The sequence below is a fragment of the Apiospora aurea genome (assembly GCF_038362705.1).
Source record: "Apiospora aurea strain CBS 24483 chromosome Unknown utg000010l_segment0_segment0, whole genome shotgun sequence".
Lineage (NCBI taxonomy): Eukaryota > Fungi > Ascomycota > Sordariomycetes > Amphisphaeriales > Apiosporaceae > Apiospora > Apiospora aurea.
In genome coordinates this window covers 650,056-669,521 of record NW_027117397.1, presented here as the reverse complement: position 1 = coordinate 669,521, position 19,466 = coordinate 650,056, and the positions used below count along the sequence as shown (strand labels likewise).

General features: G+C 51.8%; 7 protein-coding genes across 7 annotated transcripts; 3 read left to right on the top strand and 4 right to left on the bottom strand.

Moving 5' to 3' along the window:
• Positions 1-3,479: 3,479 nt before the first annotated feature.
• Positions 3,480-4,742, top strand: PG986_014232 (uncharacterized protein; the record flags this gene model as incomplete). The annotated part of the gene is made up of 1 exon (XM_066850454.1): positions 3,480-4,742. One exon carries the CDS (start codon positions 3,480-3,482, stop codon positions 4,740-4,742), a length of 1,263 nt encoding a protein of 420 aa, XP_066692692.1.
• A 449-nt stretch (positions 4,743-5,191) lies between these two features.
• Positions 5,192-6,389, bottom strand: PG986_014231 (uncharacterized protein; the record flags this gene model as incomplete). The annotated part of the gene is made up of 2 exons (XM_066850453.1): positions 5,192-5,965; positions 6,048-6,389. 2 exons carry the CDS (start codon positions 6,387-6,389, stop codon positions 5,192-5,194), a joined length of 1,116 nt encoding a protein of 371 aa, XP_066692691.1.
• Positions 6,390-7,038: 649 nt separating this feature from the next.
• PG986_014230 (sugar transporter) lies at positions 7,039-8,949 on the bottom strand (the record flags this gene model as incomplete). The annotated part of the gene is made up of 5 exons (XM_066850452.1): positions 7,039-7,480; positions 7,533-8,367; positions 8,421-8,573; positions 8,628-8,693; positions 8,751-8,949. 5 exons carry the CDS (start codon positions 8,947-8,949, stop codon positions 7,039-7,041), a joined length of 1,695 nt encoding a protein of 564 aa, XP_066692690.1.
• Positions 8,950-11,951: 3,002 nt separating this feature from the next.
• Positions 11,952-15,298, bottom strand: PG986_014229 (dynamin family protein; the record flags this gene model as incomplete). Its single annotated transcript, XM_066850451.1, has 7 exons — positions 11,952-11,963; positions 12,032-12,318; positions 12,381-12,609; positions 12,670-13,803; positions 13,973-14,658; positions 15,094-15,164; positions 15,276-15,298. 7 exons carry the CDS (start codon positions 15,296-15,298, stop codon positions 11,952-11,954), a joined length of 2,442 nt encoding a protein of 813 aa, XP_066692689.1.
• Positions 15,299-15,499: 201 nt separating this feature from the next.
• PG986_014228 (uncharacterized protein) lies at positions 15,500-17,271 on the top strand (the record flags this gene model as incomplete). Its single annotated transcript, XM_066850450.1, has 3 exons — positions 15,500-15,594; positions 15,673-16,837; positions 16,891-17,271. The coding sequence occupies 3 exons, from the start codon at positions 15,500-15,502 to the stop codon at positions 17,269-17,271; spliced, it is 1,641 nt and encodes a 546-aa protein (XP_066692688.1).
• A 64-nt stretch (positions 17,272-17,335) lies between these two features.
• Positions 17,336-17,539, top strand: PG986_014227 (Six-hairpin glycosidase-like protein; the record flags this gene model as incomplete). The annotated part of the gene is made up of 1 exon (XM_066850449.1): positions 17,336-17,539. The coding sequence occupies one exon, from the start codon at positions 17,336-17,338 to the stop codon at positions 17,537-17,539; it is 204 nt and encodes a 67-aa protein (XP_066692687.1).
• A 447-nt stretch (positions 17,540-17,986) lies between these two features.
• On the bottom strand, positions 17,987-18,803 carry PG986_014226 (uncharacterized protein; the record flags this gene model as incomplete). The annotated part of the gene is made up of 3 exons (XM_066850448.1): positions 17,987-18,547; positions 18,641-18,722; positions 18,793-18,803. The coding sequence occupies 3 exons, from the start codon at positions 18,801-18,803 to the stop codon at positions 17,987-17,989; spliced, it is 654 nt and encodes a 217-aa protein (XP_066692686.1).
• Positions 18,804-19,466: the final 663 nt, after the last annotated feature.

The window sequence follows — 19,466 nt, the reverse complement described above, 5'->3', positions numbered from 1 at the left end:
AATAAAACAATTAGGTTTAATTATTATTTATAGTATAATTTATTTATAATAGCGTAAATAACGAGGCCACCCGTATATTACTATTTCGGGTAAATTACGGGTATAACTTAAAAATTATTAAAATACCTTTAAAAAGAGAGTTAACATTTATCGCGACTATATAAGTTAAAAAACTAAAGGAGCTGTAAATAGTATTATAATAAAACCTTACTTTTTTTTAATAACGAATAAAGTAATACGCTAAGTAAACTAGGTTAAAGAGACTAACTTTAAGAAAAGGAGAAAAAGTTTACCTCTTACGACGAAATATTAAAACTAAGCGACTAAGCGAAAAACTAGACTTTAAAAAAATCGGATTATTTAAAATCGTAGAAGTTATTTTAAAAATTAATTATTAATTATCGTTATTTAAAATAATACGGATACACCCTATATTTTATATTTTATTACTCGAACTAGCCCTTAAAAACGCGAAAACCGAAACACAGTTAAAAGTCGAAACGGATTAGTACGAATATAAAATTAAAACGATTCTCGATAAGAAATAAGTAAGAAAGGAATAAAAGTACCTCGTTAAATAAAAGGGTTATTTAATAAAAAATAATACCTAAGAACCTAAAAAATACTTAGAGAACGCCGCTAAGAAGCTTTAATAATTTAAAAAACGACCCCGAATTTCGTTAATAACGACGGCTTTAATAATACGTTAAGGTATACGGCGTTTTAATCGAATAAAAAGTCGGAAGGTAATATCGAAACCTTTTTAAGAGCCGGTTCGGATGTAGCTTTACGACGAGCCTTTTCTTCCGCCTCTTTTCGTTCTACACGTTCTAGCTCCTCGACGGAATTTAAGCCTCGCTAAACGGCACGTATTATTTTTTAAACTATAGCTTTTTTTGTTTTTAAAGGCGTTATACTTTCGCATTTATTTTACGACGACGTTCTTCGACTTCCTCGATCTCGGCCTTTAATTTCGAGTGTTAAAAGACGGCGTTTATTAACACTTTAACCGAAAAGCTTATATTACACTTAAACTAGTGGTTAAAAACGTACTCACTACACCGAGAGGAATCGTTTAATAAAGACTAATAAGTAAAACCACGACGAATGCAGTAAAAATAACCGTCCGGCATTTCGATAAAACGCTAATAAATAGCCTGAATAAAAAGATTATAAGTACGAAACTTTTCCGTTTTAAATTATTTAAATACATAACGTTTCTTAATATAATTAAACGATATAATAAGTATATATTATAAAAAAATAAAAAAAAGAAAGAACTTATAAAATTTTAATATAACGGTAACCCGTGAGTATTTATAGCGATTAAACTACTTTAAAGATAAAATAAATAAAAGGGAAGGGATAGTATTACGACCTGGCCTAGCTATACGGCCTAGAACCTACCCTACGGCACGGTTTTATAATACCCCGAACCTTTATATAAAGACCTAGCATAATCCGAAGCCTTACTAATTAATAAAACCCTACTAGTTATTACGACCTTATTAATTAGTAAAGCTAACCGCGACGATAACTAACACTATTAATTAAATAATACGAGTTAAACAGTACGAGTTAAATAGCACGAAATATATAATTAGGGAAAAATAAACTATAATAAAATAATACTAATTACGTAAAAATAAAATAAGCGTAACGACTCTCGAAATCGCGATAAAAGCTAAAAAACTAGCTCGATAGGATCTCGTAAAAGCTACGAGATCCTCGAGATTTAAAAAAAATTAATAAAGGAAAGATTAGATATATAACGATGGATATTCCCTATATATTTTATATAAACACTTTTTACTTTAATAATTAATTTAAGTATTAATTTAACCTATTAGTAAGGTAAATAGCCTTAATGACCCTATTATAAATCCTTTTAAGTTTACGCACCTTAATTATTTTTATTCTTACGGCTATTATATATTATATCGATAAAAGCGAACTTTTATCGTACGTTTAAATACTCTCTCCTATTGCTAAATATAAACCCTAGTACGTTTTACTAGGTTTTTTTTAGAACTTAGATAGCGTTCGTTATAGTTAATAGCTCGCACTATATTAAAGCGCCGAAGCCTATTATTTATTAGCTTTTCGATATTAAAAGGGTAAATATTAATTATTGCCTATTTATTAACGATAACCTTAAAAATAAAAGCTATTTTACGTATTTTAACCTAGGCTCGAAAGAAATCCCTTTTTTTAACGTAGCTATTATTAATAATAGCGTATATTAAATCGAGCTCCCTCCGGAACCTTTTTTTTAGGACCTTAAAACAGTTAATATTTAAAGGCTAAAGTATATAAAAGCTGTATAATAATAAGTAAAAGAGCTATACTTTAGCCTTTAACGCCGCTAATATAAAATTATTATTAATATAATTTCTATATTTATTAAAAATTAAGAGCCTCTATTAGTTAAGGTTATTAAGCTTTATTAAAGGGATAAAGATTTTTCTTAACCACTTTAAAGTTATAAGATTAAAAGTTTATCCTTTTAATAACGCCTTAAAAGCTTAATCCTTATACTTATAATTAATCTCGTTCTCTTTTTAAAAGAACTATTATTACTAGACCGAGAGGGTATATTATTAATAATAGTAGTGTTAAGCCGATTAAAAAACCCTCGTATAGCCCCGTTTAATGTATATATAAAACGCCGGAAATCCATCGCTTTAGTACGTATAGTCTTAAAAGCCGGATAACGTTTTAAAAAACGGTACACTTATCGTTTACCGATAAGGTAATCGACCCCTTCTGTAAAGAGGATACGTTGAGCGTATATACGAAATAGCCGGTGCGTTGGTGCATAGCCTAGGCTAGCCTGGAAAAAAGCCTATTTGGTTAAAAAGGTCTTTTTGGCAAGGGTAAATAACTGCAGAGCCTTATATTTCTCTTTTTTATTAAGGTTCTCCTTAATTCGGTTGCGAAGGGTACCTTTATTAACGTTATAGTCTTTAGCCGCACGGTTAATACTTCCGCCGGTTAGCACGGCCTGGACCGCCTACGCAATGCGTACTTCTTTAGTTATGTTAGTAGTAGTAAAAAGAGGGAAAAAAAAAGGAAGAGATTAATCTATTTCAATTAGGAGACGAGTAAGATTTAACCCTTTTATATACTATTGTTGTTGCTTAGGGGCTCTAGAATCATCTGAAATCAGGAGGGGTTAGTGAGGGGGGGTCAGCCAGAGGGGGTTGCATCTTAGAGGTAAAATCACTCATGGACTCATCCAGTACCTATTCAAACCGGGCGATGTCGTAGTGCAGGGAAAGGATCTGGATGCACAAGGCCATCTCTGCAGGTCATGGCCACAAATACAAAAACGAATCCCCAAGACCAACCGCCCATGGGCGTTGATGGTCATCAGGGGTGAAACCGGCCAAGACCTGCCTGCCTCGATCAGCCTTGAAATCAAGGCCACGCATTGGGAGTTTGACGGATCATTCATATCGGCACACGAAACTTTGGAAATGAAGAATATCGACTCCGACTATCACTCCGAAAAGGCAATTAACAGCCTCGCCTTCTGCCCCTTGGACCATGTGGACAAGAATACTTCAGAGAGGCTGCGGCAGAGGGGCCATTGGTTCTGGAGATGTAGGCGGCCATGTATGATCTCGTACAAGGGAGACGGAGACCGAAATCTTCAAGGTGCAGCAGGAGGCCGGTACATGATCGACACGATGGCTTATCACAAGCTGCATCCCAAGAACGTTGCCGTTATGCGCAACCCCTCTTTGCTAAAGAATCTGAGTCCAGACACGATGGAGCAACCCGAACCACCTTCAAATGACCCCATATACTTACTACCGCCAAAGATGAAGGCTTTCAACCTGACGACCAAGAAATGGCTGGATCTGCAAGTCGACAACTTTAACGAGGTTGCGTGGAACACTGGCGCGTTCGAGACCCTAGTTCTCAATGTCAAAACAAAGCGGTTGATCCAAGCTCTGATCAGCGACCAGATTGAAGCTGAAAAGTCCACGGACCTTATCAGTGGTAAAGGCAACGGCTTGATCATGCTTTTGCACGGGGGTCCTGGTACTGGGAAGACCCTCACTGCCGAAAGTGTTGCCGAGATCGCCAAGAAGCCGCTCTACCCCGTCACCTGCGGCGATATAGGGACCGAGCCCCGAGCCGTCGAGGAGTATCTCGAGTCAGTCCTCTACCTCGGCAAGATCTGGGGATGCGTGGTGCTGCTCGACGAAGCCGACGTCTTCCTCGAGCAGCGCAGCCTCGAGGACCTCCACCGCAACGCCCTCGTGTCCGTCTTCCTGCGGGTCCTGGAGTACTACGACGGGATCCTAGTCCTGACCAGCAACCGCGTCGGGATCTTCGATGAGGCCTTCAAGTCGCGCATCCAGCTGGCCATCCACTACACTAGCCTGACGGTACACCAGCGCACCAAGATCTGGGGCAACTTCCTCGTCCGGCTGAAGACACTGAACGAGGAGGGTATCGACTTTGAGGACCTGGAAGACCACATCGAAAAGCTGGCCCAGCACAAGATGAATGGGCGCGAGATCCGTAACGCCATTACTACGGCACGGCAGTTTGCTCGGTGGGAGCGGAAGCAACAAAATGGAGGCGCGTTTCTCTGGAACTACAAGGTGATGGACGAGATTATCGAGACATCAGGGAAGTTTGACAGGTATATCGAAAAGCTGAACGGTGGGATGACCCAGGACCAGTTGGCTGAAGACGAAGGGCTGCGATTGGCAAGCGGTGCATGATGAGGCGGATGAAATTCTCTTTTGTCCGAGCCGCGATTTCCTCACTACTTGGTCATTAACGAATCCCCTTAACTTCCATTGTCCAACTTCCATTTTCCTAGACTGAGGTCAGAACATGAGAAAACAACAGTACTCGGGTCGAAGTTATGTAGAACACAGATTGATCTATGATGATATATTAGTCCTCAACACCCGGATGTAGACTAATCTACTTTAAGGGCCTGTGAGGGGCGACTCGACACAGGGTGGCTTGATACAACAGTAGGTGGAAACACCCCTGAGAGGGGAGGGAATGCCACGAAAGACAGGTTGATCTATATGAAACTCTTTTTCAAGGACACTATTTTGCTCACGATCGATCATGCTAAAATTTATACTTAGCCCCCTTTTCCTGTAACCTCCAACTTTTCCTCAATGATCCGAAGTCCGCCAGACCAACTTCACCCCACTCACACCCCCTCCCGCATCTCCCGCAACGCATTCTCCTCGCGCTCCAAAATAGTCTCGCCCTCCACGATCCGGAACCGCTGCGGCTTCACGACCCCCTGCTCCAACAGCGCCGGCAAAATCTCCGACGGCAGCTTCTCCTTGAAAAAGGGGCTGTTATCATAAATGAAAAAGGTCCGCACCCCCTTGACCGTCACACCCGAACTATCCGCTTCTGGACCAAGGAGCTCGCGAGCGACTTTGGGCGCATCCATTTCGTACTCGGGCGCCTGCTCCGCACTCGCGTGCGTCAGAATCACAGGCAACATGACCGCCACCACAGACCCCAGCTGAGCGATCTTCTTCTCGAGGATAGGCCGCATGCTCCCATCGCGGGAGCCGATGCAGTCGATGATGAACGGCACCGCCGCCTCTCCCCTCACACCAGCCTTGCCTTGGGTCTCGGACGCTGCAGCGAGTACCTTCACCGCGACGTCAGGGTTCCGGTAATCGAAACACGCCGACGCGCCGAGACCCTTCAAGTACTGATGGTGCGACGGCGACGCCGTCGCGAGCACGTATCGGTACCCGTACCAGCGCAGAAGCTGGAGGGCGGACTGCCCGACCGAGGAGGCGGCGCCCCACACCAGGATGGGGTCGTCGGCGCGGTCGGGGACGTAGTCCTCGGGCTTGGGCCAGGGGGTGGGCAGGCCCAGGTCCGTGGCCATGGTGTTGAAGATGGTGATGAGGTTCTCGGGGACGGTGGCGGCCTCTTCCGGGGAGATGTTTTCGGGGATCTTATCATGGTGTCAGTAAGTATCAGTTCGAGAAGGACAAACACCAGCAGCAGTTGTTGCATCATGACGAGATGAGACCAACCTTTCCAAACATCCACTCCGGCGCCGTCACATACTCCTGATGCGCTCGATACTGCGGCTTCTGGAATGCCCATCCAAATACCCGGTCCCCCGCCCGGAGTCTGCCGCTGGTCGCGGGCCCCGTCGCCTCGACGACGCCGGCCGTGGTCGAGCCAAAGATCGCGCCCGGTTGCATCAGGAGCCCGCCGTCGGCGCGGTGGAGGTCGAGCGGGGTCGAAGCGGTGAATTGGGACCGGATGAGGATCTCGTCGCCTTCCGGGGCCGCGGTCGGGACCCGGATGGCCTCGAGGGGCTGCCGGGCGCCTACGAAGGCGACGGCGGTGTGGCTGCGGGGTGTCGTCATGGTGGGCTAGTAAATGCCGCTGATATCGGGGATTACGGTTTGGTATTATGATACCAAAATACAAATACTATATCCTTTCGCGTTACTCCAGGCGCAGTAATTGAGAGCTAGGGGTTGTGTGGGAGGAATAGCTGGGTTGTGACTAGAGCCGCGGATTTGAAGTACTTTCCTCACGACATATTACGTTCGTCCGGGGAATGGTCATTTATAGTCGACTAACTCTGACAGTGAGAACCTCGTAAGGTAATGAATTACGAAAAGTGCTTCTTCGCCTGTCGTGGACTTTCTGATTTGTAATGCTGCCCCTATTAGTCAGTCGGTTACCCCGCTTTCCCATTGGCCCACTCGTACGGAAATCGCCGGCGACGTCACTGCTGGTCTGTTTGTTACGCCGTATTCATCTAGATTAAGCGCCGGTGTAACTGACGATAATTAGGCACGATTTGGTCACGTCAGCTGCACAGAGTTTTGTTCAATTGTTCAATTCTTGAAAAGGGGTATCTAGGCCACCGCGCATAGCAGCAGCCTCTCTATATGAAATGAATATCTAAGGAGCGCCCGGGAGCCCGAGACGCCGTCAACCTGGAATCCAGGTGCTCGTCACCCTAATCGGGCTTATGCGGACTTAACTCGTCGTATGACAATGCGTCTAGTGTTGCCCAGCCTGTCCGCTGGAACCCAAGCCGTTGTTGGGGCCCTCAATATCGCTCTCCTGGACCACGTTCTCCTTGCTGCTATCGTTGCCATCCTCGACGGCATTCTTCTCCGCGTCGTGGGCGTGCGCGGCCCGAGAGAAGGCGTTGTTCTGGCCGTCGGCCGTAATCAGGCCGTACTTGACTGCCTCGCGCTCCACCTCGGCATCCGTCAGGTACGGGAGCTCCTTGGCCGCCGCGACGTACGACTTGCCCTCGACGTTGCCCTTGGCGAAGATGATGTCGATCTCCTCCAGGGATCGGTTGGCCGTCTCGGGGTAGAAGAAGTAGATGATGGGCAAGAAAGTAGCGTTGATGGCGGCGAAGAACAGGTAGGTGCCCCAGCCGATGTTCGCGACCATGATAGGGGTGACCATGACAATCAAGAAGTTGAAGAGCCTATGCAATTGTTAGTTATCGGATGTTCACACTTTAGAAGGGGGCTGCATACCAGTTGGTGCAGGTGGACACAGCGTTGGCCTTCGCGCGGGTCTTGATGGGGTTGATCTCGGCCGGGTAGAGCCAGGGCAGAGGCAGCCAGGTAGCGCCGAAAGACGCAATGTAAGTGAAGAGACCGACGGCAGCACCTCGAGCCGACATGGAGTCACCGCTGATCAAGCAGGAGAAGGTGATGACCATGGACAAGCACTGTCCGACAGTGCCCCAGAGGAAAAGCTTGCGGCGTCCGACTCGCTCAATGATGAACCACGAGACGGTAGCGAAGATGGAGTAGATGATCATGTTGACACCACCCATCAACAAAGCCATGTTGTGGTCGCCGGGTGTGATGGAGGACTCGAACAGGATGGGGAAGTAGTAGATGACGGCATTGCATCCACCGACTTGCTGCATAAGCTGAGACGAAGCACCGAGCAACATACGACGGAAGTGCTGGGTCTTGCCGTTGGTGAAGAGCGCCTTGATAGGGGTCGACTTCTGACCCGAGAAACCCGAAGCCCGGATAGAGTCGAGAATGACATCACGCTCCATGGCGGTCTGCTCACTCCCGAGCTCGTATCCACGAAGAGCAGAAATGACCTTCTCGGCCTCCTCGTAGCGCTCGTGGGTGAGCAGCCAGCGGGGTGACTCGGGCAGGAACCACATGGCGCCGGACAAGACAAGGCCGAAGACGATCTGGAAGGCGATGGGGAAGCGCCAGACGAAGTCGGGGTTGGTCGCGTAGGTGCTGCCATAGTCGACCCAGTAGGCAATCAGGGTACCGAAGGCGATGATGCCACCTTCGATGCAGATAAGGAGACCCCGGTTTGTAGTCTTACTGCATTCGGCTGCTTTTGCGTTAGATCGAACTGACGTTGGAGCGAGGAACTGTTTTACGAACCTTGGTAGGTAGGAATGGTGGATGTGTTCAATCCATTGCCCACACCGGTAACGACACGGCCTACGATGAACTGGGCGAGAGGGGTCGCTCCGGAGACGGCAGTGACCTGAATAACGACACCGATAATCATGACAATACCACCCAGGATGATACCTGCGAATCAGTTAGTAAAAAGGGGTTGGAGTCGTCAGTCGTAGTTGATCGTACCTTTGCGTCGTCCCAAAAGATCGCCGAATGCAAGCATGAACATGGCGCCAAACAAACATCCAATTTCTAGAATTGCATTAGCTCCCGCGGCCTAGCATCTCCAGGGAAGAAACTCAATCTCACCATATATTGCTGTGACAAAACCTTGCATGGTGGCATTGTCTCGTGTCGCCTCAAACATGTTGTTGAAAGCAGGAGCACTGATGATACCCGACATAACACCCTGGTCGTAGCCGAAGAGTAGGAAACCGCACGTGGCGATGGTCGACACCATTATCGAAAGCGGGCGGCCTGTAAGGCCCATGTAGCGTGGAGAACCCATGATTGCGGTCGATCAAAGGCGATTGGCGGAAGTGTGTAGCATGAAGAGGAAGGGTATTGGGACTCGGCAGCAAGAGTCAAGGCTTGAAGGGGGTATCAGTGTCCGAGCAAACAAGAGCAACTACGGCACTGAAGGAAAGCAAAACCAATTGGCGAAGAGGCTGCTCCGGGCAAGGATAGTGCGATGGCCGAGGATGAAGGAACTCTAAAGGAACTCCCGCACATGTCGCAGCGCGGGGTCTGTCCTACTTCATATAGCTGGCGAGCAGGACCTCTCCCCCTCTGGATGACAAAGATTGGCCATGCACCCTCCATCGTTGCTGCAGCCCAGGTTGCAGCTCGAGATCCAGTTGTTTTCTGGTAATGGAAATCCTCGTCGACAGGCACCCTCTTAGTCGCAGTACATTTCGGGCGCGAGTCAACCCGTGCTAGGCCTGCGAAGGAGATAGCCGAAGGATGTATCCAAGAACCGAGTGGGTCACATGCTGATCTATTACCGCGAATGGCCGCCCGATAGGTCAGCACCTATGCCGCACAACTCTGCGCCGTGAGCGGAAACGTTACTAGTGCTGCAGCGTCGTGGAGCTCGATGAGGTCATATTGATTCTTCTGAGTAGATATTTCAGGGGTTCTGGAGCTGCTGGTTTGGACGAAATCCGCCTGGCCTGGCCGGGTCTGGTAACAACTGAGGCTCGAGAGCAAAAACGAATAGAAACATCAGGTGAACGGGACGGGACAAGTTGACTGTTCGCATACGCACAGTCAAGACCCGTTAAGACGTCCCAAGACACACCGGCCGATGCTTATCAGCCTTTGCCGCGCCGGGACAGCCCCATCGAAAAGCCCATAGTAATGAACGGTTTGGGCAGTGAGGACCGTAATAGCAGGTTTGCGAGAGTGGATTCGTGGAGGATCAGCGGTAAAGGATCTCTTGGGCTGTTTTCGGTGGACATCCAGCCAATTTCGCGGGGAAGATCTAGCTTCCAAGTCAAGCGGACGAGCTTGGTTGTCTGGTGGGCTGGGCACGATGCTGGGGTTGGTGCTGGGATTAGTGCTGGGGTCCCCAGGTCTGCAGTGGGTTACATCTCGGAGCTGCCTCGGTCAGACTTTTCACGGGGAAAACCATCATCCATTCAAAACCGTGCATTTCGACTCTCGTACGGGAAAAGACGGACCTTGGCATCTGGTGCAGTCCTAAATGTTGAGAAACTGGAGAAATTCAGGAAAACTGGACAGAATAACTGGAACGGCCCTGGTGATCTTTTCTGGTTTTCTCCTAGACTGGGAAAAGACCGCATAAGCTGGGTATAATGGGGAAAAGGCGGTCTCCTGGCTGCTGGGTCGAATGAATACTTCCTATCTCTGACCAACGGGGAGCGCGTCGCAAGCCCGAATGCCAGAGTTTTACAAGGCGAAAAGCAAAGCGAGGTAATTGATATCTGTGAAATTGAATAATGGCCAAGAGAAGGCAGCCTCGGTTGCTGACCGAACACCCTCGATCGCGGCTAGAAGGAAGGCAGAGGCAGCGGCTCCACCCGCTCGCCCGACGCGGCGACGCCTCCCGCCCTACGCGAAGCCTGGCTTTGGCCCTGGGCCCCTGGCAAGCTGGGCGCTGGGCGAGGGAGGGCTTGCCAATTGGCCTGCAACTCGTCGTCATTGCCGCACTCTTATTTTTTTGGTGCCTTCCTTCTTTTGAGCCTCACTAAGCGAACACGCACACGCCCTGTATATCATCAGCCCATCTCAATATCGTCCCCCCTGACAGCCAGGCGTGTGAGCGTGTCTGACTTTGCTGATGGGTAGGGAAGAGCAAAGGTCAGATGTCCCATTTGGAAACCCGAGCTCCTCTTCCAAGCTGGGCAAAAGCACCTCCTCCACTCTGTCGGCCGCGAAGCCAATTAGCGCTGCGCAGGTCTCCATTCGCGATGTGAACTTACTTTGGCAAGTTGTAACCTTAAGCCAAGATCCTACGAGCTGCAGTCACAGTTTGATGGGGAATATACTGGAGAATACTCCGCTGCAATATCCTTCGCGCGCTGCTACTGGCCAAAGACACGAGTAGTTGGACGTTGGCCTCTTAATCAGAAATCCTATGTATCGTGTGCCGATCCTGCCGTGCTCAGAAGCCGCGTTACTCATGGCCTCGGTGAGGTTTGCCAGTTTGTTTTAGACGCATCCTGGCCTGCGTCCTTTGGTTGGTCATTTACAGGAACCGGACATTTGCATCTTGGCTCTGGAAAAAATTTCTTGGGTCGGCGGCCACGATGCTCGTCTCATTGGTGCGCGTCCCTTTCATGTGACTGGCATCGTAAGCTTCAGGGTCCATTTGGCCCATGACGCTTCGGATTACCCTGTCGGGAATCGTGCGCAGTCTCGTGCTGGTAGTCATTACGTGCGTAATTGCTATCATATTATGATCAATTGAGCCTGTATTCCAAAGACAATTCCAATTGTCGCATCTCATTTTGGTGAAGACGATGCAATGTCGTCGAAAATAATGGGCAGGACGTGGGGAGAGAGATTTACTCAGCAGACCCCGTTTCTCCGCGAGGACCACTGAAGTCCACTGAAGAAAGCCGCTGGATCTCGCTGGCCATCTTGGATTTTTGGGGGTCGTTGTGGTGCGATGCGCTCCCTCCACGTGCTGTGCCAGCGCTTTCTCCGCACAACGCTAGGGGCTTTGGGGGTGACGTTTTGCCACCGCACAGTATTATGGAACCCTCTGATAACCTTGATAAGATAGAGCCACCGCGAAGCCACCGACGACGTCCCCCTCTTACATTGTTGCGTGCTTGCGACAAATGAACCGATTAAACGACATGACGATGGTTGACATTGAGTTCATTGCTTTCTATCTGTGATTATATTCTGGTGCACGGAGATGAAGTTTCACATACAGGATGTCGCTCGGCAGCGATAAAGCGGGACCGTTGTCCTGCTTACTACGCGAGCCCGCTCAAACCACGACGATGAGAGTAGCGGACGACTTATTTGGACCACTCTCTAAATCGCGAGCTACGATCAAGTAGTCTGACTCCATCCTATCGAGGGGGCAAGAATGATTCCAGCTCCCGTGCGCATACCTCTTCTGTCGTGTTATTCACCGGCAAACGATCGAGGGCCTCTGCGAGCTTCTCATTCCTCGGCACCCACCGATGGATTCCATCCGCACCCACCACCCTCGTCTTACCCGTCTCACGGAACCAGAACCATGGGTCTGAGGCGGGAGGCGGTGGGAGCCAAATGCACTTGACATACCCGCCCGCGCGGTTGTCAGGGGCTTCCTCGTGAGTGTCATCGGTCGGCGTGTGTTCGCGTTCGCTCGAGAGACCGTGCTCATCCTCATCCTTATCCGATGACAATGGAAGTGCTATTTCCAAGGCCCGTCAACACATGCTGAACGAAGGAGGGGTTGTTAGTTAGTTTACCCACTGGAGTGGAATTTGCTGCAGGTTAAGGCTGCTTGATTAAGCAGTTCAAGCTGTTCCGTGAGCTGGGCTCTCGCAGCCCGACGTTCCTCCGGCTCGCTCAGTACATCGTTGATCAGTGCAGGGTCCATTTTGTAGACACCGACTGGCGAAAAGATATCCGGTAGGGCCGAGACCAGGCGGACTTCGACTATCTCGATGGCGATGATGTCGACGAAGCGCTTAAGCGCAACCTGTGTCGGACAGGGTTAGCGAGGTACACCTCTTTTCTCTACACGTCAAGTTAGACATACCTGGTAATACGCTTCCAATATGTCTAGTGCATCTGACGCCATGCATTGCTCCTCGTCTGGGTACTCGCTTACCTTCTGGAGAGCATCAAGAAGAGCATCCATATTAAAGTTGCCATGGTCGACAGTACCCTTCTCCGACACTTTGAAAAAGCTCTTCAGGGTGCGGCTGTACTTGGCTCGACTCCTCTTGGTCCGGGTTTCATATATCGACGAGTGCAGGGCCCTATTGTACGTGATGGGATGCGCGCGGCAATACGACTGCAGGATGTACTCGGTCTTCTCCCGGACACCTTTGAGGATGCGACCCATCGACGGCTCGACGATTTTCTCGAGGATGGCCGCCGCGGTCCCGGCGTCGTTGGCAACATGGGCAATGGCTGCCTCGAGGAACTCTCTGCACGCTTCCCAGGCAGCTTTGACATACTTGTGCGTCAACTGCCCCCACGGGCCCGACTGCTCGCGGAACAGCACACCAACGACCAGGGGGTTAAGTACCCCCGGGAGCTCACACCCTCGAAGGCCCCCGATCCTGATTTTGATGTGCTCAATGAACTCCTCTCTCGTCACCCGAAGAGGCTCACTGGAGTCTGCGCCGTCCTCTCGCTCGGTTTCCTCCTCCTCGTTTTCTTCATCCTCTCCGTCTTCATCTTCGCTGTCTTCTTCTCTACTGATGATTTCACGGCGATGGCCCTTGTTCACGAGGACGTTGTAAAAACATCCCATGGTGTGCTGCGCAAAGGCTCGGACCCGGCACGTGTAACCATCTGGTGCCTCATCGCCGACCTCGAAGAACGGATCGTCCCAATTGCCGTCAATCGAACTCTGGACAAGCCGCTGGAATGACTCGCTAATCTGCACGAGGTGGCGTTGCTGTTCATTCAAGGTATCGCGGGGAAGGCCGAGATCGTCGAGCTTCTCTTTGCATGCGTCGCGTTCACGTTCAATATCGGACACCACCGCCGGTAACCCCAGTGTGGTCCGCTCCAGCAACATGTCGCGGAGACGGCTGCGCAGCGAAGCGATGCCGAGGTTTGTCACCGAAGTCCACCGCCAGATACCCAGGTCTATGAAATTGGCTTCTTGCTTGTCTCTTTGCGCGAGTGTTGTTTTGCCGCCGGTTTCGGAGTTCGCGTTCTTCAGGATGAGCCAGTCATGTCGAAAGTCCATTCTCTGACACAGGGCCTTGTACAGAGCCTCCCTCTCTGACTTCCGGACCAAGGTATCGGGTTTGGTGATGATGCCGAGCGTTCGACTGCCGTCCGCGTCAGCAGGCGTGGGCGAGATCCACTACCTCTCGGCTTACAGAGTCGTGCTCGGCAGACACTACGGCGAGAATGATGCTCCGAGGGTCCTTCATGTAAGATGACACGACATCCCGGATAGTTTGTGCGTCGGGATCCTCGAGATCTTCGGACTGTGGGCGCATGAGACCAGGGAGGTCGACAAGGGCGAGGTGAGGTTGGTCGGGGCCGGTGATCTCCACGCGAAAGGTATCGTTCGAGAAGGGGATGCTAGGCGGCGAAATACCCATCATCCTTTCGGCTTTCTCGATTAAATTCACAAACCCATCGGGGTGTTCGAAGCCCCCCTCGATGCTGGTCGTAACAACTTTCTCCGGCTCGTTTCGCGAGTGGTGCGGGATAATGGAAGCATTCAGGCCAACGTGGGAGTCTCTTCGTAACACCAATTTGATGGGGAAACGTGTACAAGCGTTGCGTCCGATTGGGAAGGAAATGCCAGAGAGGGCTTTGAGTACGGAGCTCTTGCCAGAGAAACGGTCGCCGCAAACGACGATCTGTGGAAGAGAGACGTCATGGTCGATGCCATGGGGGGGCGGAGGTTGCTGATGGTATCTATCAATTTCAGGCGGTCCTCTGAGGAGAGGCAGCTGAGTGGAGCAGGGTGGGTTTTGGTTAGCACCATGATGACTTGTTGTGAGTTTCCGTAGAATGCGAGGAATGAATGATGAAGGCTGGAGAAAACAGAACTCTACTTAGAATCTTACGGTCTACGAAATAGTAACATGCTCGCTATAGAGCAAGTTATCTCTATTATAGTTACCTTAAATTTAACGTTCATCCTAAGTTCGAAAAAGTGCTCATGGAAACATACTAATGTACCCTTTGGGCAATACCAGTATCGCTCACGATTGAGAAGGTATAGGTTCCTCCTAAACGTTGTCTTTCGTTAGCTAGGTGAGCGGTTCTTGCTATCGACTCATTGTTCAGTAAAGGCTGATTTGGGTACAATTTGATATTCCAGCTCGTCACAGAGACCAAGAAATACTTGTCGAAGTAATACCGAGGATATGTATTGATGGAAGCTTCACCTCAAGCCGTTGACATCGGTCCGAGAGAGACAAGGGCACCGACCCTGGTTTCACCGGATCGCGGGGAAAAGAAGCGAGCGCCCACGCACACTCACCTATAGTTGCGATGATCTTCCAGCCAGCCCACTTGAAGATCTCTACTGCATCCCAACGTTTGCCGACCTTTCTATACCGCAATTACTTGGCGCCTTAGCCTCTCCGCCTGATATTGCGTCTGATCTAGCTGCCCACGTGGGGCCGATCTTGATCTTGGTGCAATGCTGCATCCCCCACATACCGAAGTGGCTCGTCGGGTGTCATCGCTCGGCATACAGCTTCGAAATCTTGCGATCTTCGATCATCTGACTGCAACCATGAATGTTGTTATGGGGTAATAGAACCAGGGCTTGGCTGCCTTGATACCCGAAAGCCGGTGAGACCGGCGACTTATAAACCACGCCCTGGCACATCGCTCTCCCTCTCCAGCCATGTCATCCTTCCTGTGCAACCAGTCATGCTAAAATGAAGACACCGGGTCTATCTTTCGTTGTCCGGACGGCCATGTGCCTTGTCGGAAACGGTGCAGTGTTGGCAGCTGCGGTGAAACTAGCTCCGAAGTAAATCGACCTCCATCTGTACCAACACACTCGCAATGCGTCATTCTTTTGTTGTCATAGCTAACTCCCGTCTCGCAGCACGGCCAATCGGCCTGAGTTTCTGCCTCGCGGCGTAAGCCTGGGCCATGAGCTCAGTTCAAAGACTGACCCTCTTCCGGGGGGCGGCTTCGCCCTGAACAGCACCGCGCCCCTCGCGACGCTCGACTACGGGACCGAGGTGGCCGGCATCCCGTTCTTCTCGGTATCGGCCGTCGAAACAGCGGCAGAGGAGCATTCGGTTCAGGTCGAGGTCCGGTACAGCGAGGCGTACTCCCCGCTCGCGCACCCCTGGTCGGACGGCCCGTACCCGTTCGCAGTCTCGCTCGCCAACGCGATCCGGGTCGAGACGTTCAACGTGAGCACCAGCGGTAGCTTCGCATCGCCACTTGTCCAGGGCGGCCAGCGGTGGCAGTCCATCCGCCTGCTGTCCACCGGAGAAGGGGACAGCGCCGCCAGCCTCTCCTTCGACCGCGTCGGCTTCCAGGCCACCGTGGACCCCTACGACGTCACCGACATGCCCGCTACGTTCCAGTGCGACGACGACGAGCTCAACGCGATATGGGGGCTCGGCGCCGCCGCGGCAGCCACTGCCTGCGTCGAGAAGGGAACCCAGCCGGCGGTCTGGGAAGTGGACCCGGACAAGGGCGTGTTGCTCCGGTCGCAGAAGCCGGCGGTCTGGGCCCACGGCTTCGCGTTTGCCAACTACACCATGGAGTTCGACACCATGATCGAGCGGGGAGGCGTTTGGTGGACCGTGGCGATGTCGAACGGAGGCTATCCAACCTACCTGCAACTGCGACTCGTCGGGGAGCTGCCCGAGGCGACGACGTTTGCGAATGTGAACAAGACGCTCGCTCCGGCGAATTCGGTGCTCGTCTCATATGGCTTTGACTTTATCAATCAGACCACGTTAACATCGTTACTGTTCGATACGTTTCCCGTCCCCGGCCCGGTCGCGGAGAAGAGCTGGCATAAGGTCAAAACTGTCCTGGCTCCCAGTGGACACTTGGCTGTCTCCCTGGACGGCCAGGAAATATTCAACATCTCCATGTCGGACTACTACACCGCCGGAAACACCGTGTCCTTCACCGGCAGCTTCGGCGTCGGCGCCTGGCAAGACGAAGTAGCCTACGCCCGGAACCTCGCCGTGACCGCCAACGGCTCGACCCTGTACACGCACCCTCTCACCAAACCCGATGCCCTGGTCGACTTCGGCACCCAGCCCACATAGAGTCCGTCTGCCTCGACGGCCCCAAGCGCGACCGCCTGGTCTGGCTCGGCGACTTCTACCACCCCGCGCGCGTCGTCGGCTCGAGCACGGCGCGCTTCGACATGGCCCGCGGCACCCTCGACTTTATGCTCGGCACGCAGGGCGAGGGCGGCACGCTCGCCATCGACACGCCCCTCGGTTACGGCCCGGCGATTCCTGGTACGGGCATCGGGCTCGAGGACTACCGACTGCTCGGCGACCGCGTTCTGCATCACGTCCGGAGTCGCCACGCCCGATCAAGCCAACCGCTCCATCGCGGCGCTCCAGTCGCAGCTCTTCCTTGGGGTCGGCTACAAGGACGACACGAACGTCAACCTGGAGGACCCGGAGACAAAGACCTCGCCCAACACGAACGGCTTCCTCCTTGACGCCCTATTCCGGGCCGGCGCCTACTCGACCAGTCATGGCCTGCTGCGCTAGCTCTGGGGCGCCATGGTCCAAGACCCGGAGACGTCTTCGGGGGCGAGCTGGGAGTACGTCCTCCCGGACAGGCGGCCGGGCCTCGACCGCTTTACTAGTTTGGCGCACCCGTGGGGCGGCGCTCCGACCTATGTCTTGACCGGATGGGCCACGGGCCTGCAGCCTGCGCCTGGGCCCGCTGGGCTCTGGTACCAGAGCTGGACTGTGAATCCTTAGGCTGGTGTAGTCATGGGGCTGAAGCGTGCCAGAGGTCGCCTGCAGACACCATCAGGGCCGCTTTCTGTCCAATGGGAGATGGTTGCGGAGACGTCCGAGATGCGGGTCGTGGTGGAGGCTCCGGTGAACACGACGGGGATGTTTGTGCTGGGTGCCACCAATATGACCATAGGGGAAAAGACCCGGTATGCTTTTGATGTTCTAGTCGAGTAGAGAAAGTCACAGCACGCTCGTATCAGGAAGGCCCCCTCGCCAGGACTACAGCACAAGTCATGGCACGTAATCATAATCAGAGAGATAAGTCGGGTTTCGAACTTCCAGTTCGTATCAATTCCATTGTTCTGTGTTGCAGTCCTCGTAAGGAAACTGTCCTGTTATACGATCCATGAAGAAGGCTCGCATCTCGAGCATCAAATGTGCAAAAGCAACGCAACACAAACGCCATGATTACCCTCGTCCTGTAGAAACCGTTGTCATCAAAGCCATCCCAAACTCGGCCCAGCGGCCGCCGAAGAGCTGTTTCGACGGTTGGGGCGACGGCCGGGGGGAAGGCCAAGGAGGTGGCTTGCCCCTCGACCGCCACCCCGGTGAAGACGGGCGAGGCCGCCCATGTTGCTGTTGCTGTTGCTGCTGGGGAGGGGGAGGCCGGGCCGGCGGAGGAGGCGTGGCGGCGGCGGCAGCAGCGGCGGTGTCGGCGCAGGCGCGGGCATCCTTGGCGGCGGCGGCAGCGGCGGCCGGTTCCTTCATGGCGGCGGCGGCGACGGCAGCGGCGGATTCGCGCCAGGCTTGGGCGCGGGCGCGGGCGGCGAACGCTTCGATCACCTCGTGATCGTAGAGGCGCAAAGCCCCAGCGACCAGGCGGCCCTGGCGGCACGAGAGCACCCAGCGCCGGACCAGGTTCCAGACGAACGTGGCGAACCCGAGGCCCGCCAGGACGGTCCACCAGCCGGGAATGCCGGAGGCACCAGTCCCGGCGAGCCCTGGGTTGCCGAAGGTGATGGTGATGGGCTATCCGACACATAGTTAGCATTCATTGCATGGCCGAAGAGGGCGATAGATCAGAGTGGAACGTAGGTAGAAATACGGTAGAATATAACTTACCTGGTCGGGGGCGGTGGCGGTGCTGGTGCTGGTGCTGCTGGTGCTGCTTGGGGTCATCAGCCCCGAATTGGTCCGACTGAAGCTATCATATCATTTTATGTCAGTCCAAGGCTCTCAGAAAGGAGTTCCAGGGCACAGCTATATAAACCTACGTGGTCTCCATGGTGGTGGTGGTGGTTGTTGTTGTTCTTGTTGTTTCTACATACGGTCAGTACGTGTTTGGGCATTGTTTCGAAGCCAACGAAGGTCCAAAGTGACTTACGACAGGGGGAAGATGCTGAAAATAAAAACACGAATCGAAAATTTGGTTCTGATCTGCTCAATGGTTAGTATATAGCCCAGCACTCAACTCCAAACGCACAGGGTCACTCACTCGATCGTCTGGGGGTAGCCAAAGAAAAGAAGAAGAAGAGAAATCAGATTTTCCACACATCAAAAACTCTTAAGACCCGTCCAACCGTCCATCGCGTCTCAGCAGGCAGGAGCGTCTGGTGGGTCCAAACACCAGGTGTGACTTCCTTCTGTGTATTTCCTGCATTTGCGGTGGAATACCTGCCTCAGGGCTCCATTGATTCAACTCTATCTTCGTCAGGTAGTTCTTCATTCATAGTTGCTACAGTTAGGTTAAATACCGCACGGCCATTCATATGCAATGTCTACATCAATTAATTAATACAGCGCGTTGGATCATGACGTACTGCTCTCTGCGAAAGTCGTTTGCTTCTGCTGAGATGGCAGGAACCAAGGCCTCCCCGCAGCTTCCAAAACCTCTTACGTACCAATCCAGTACGAAAGCCGCCCTGGCCCAACGCAGAAAGCAAAGCCT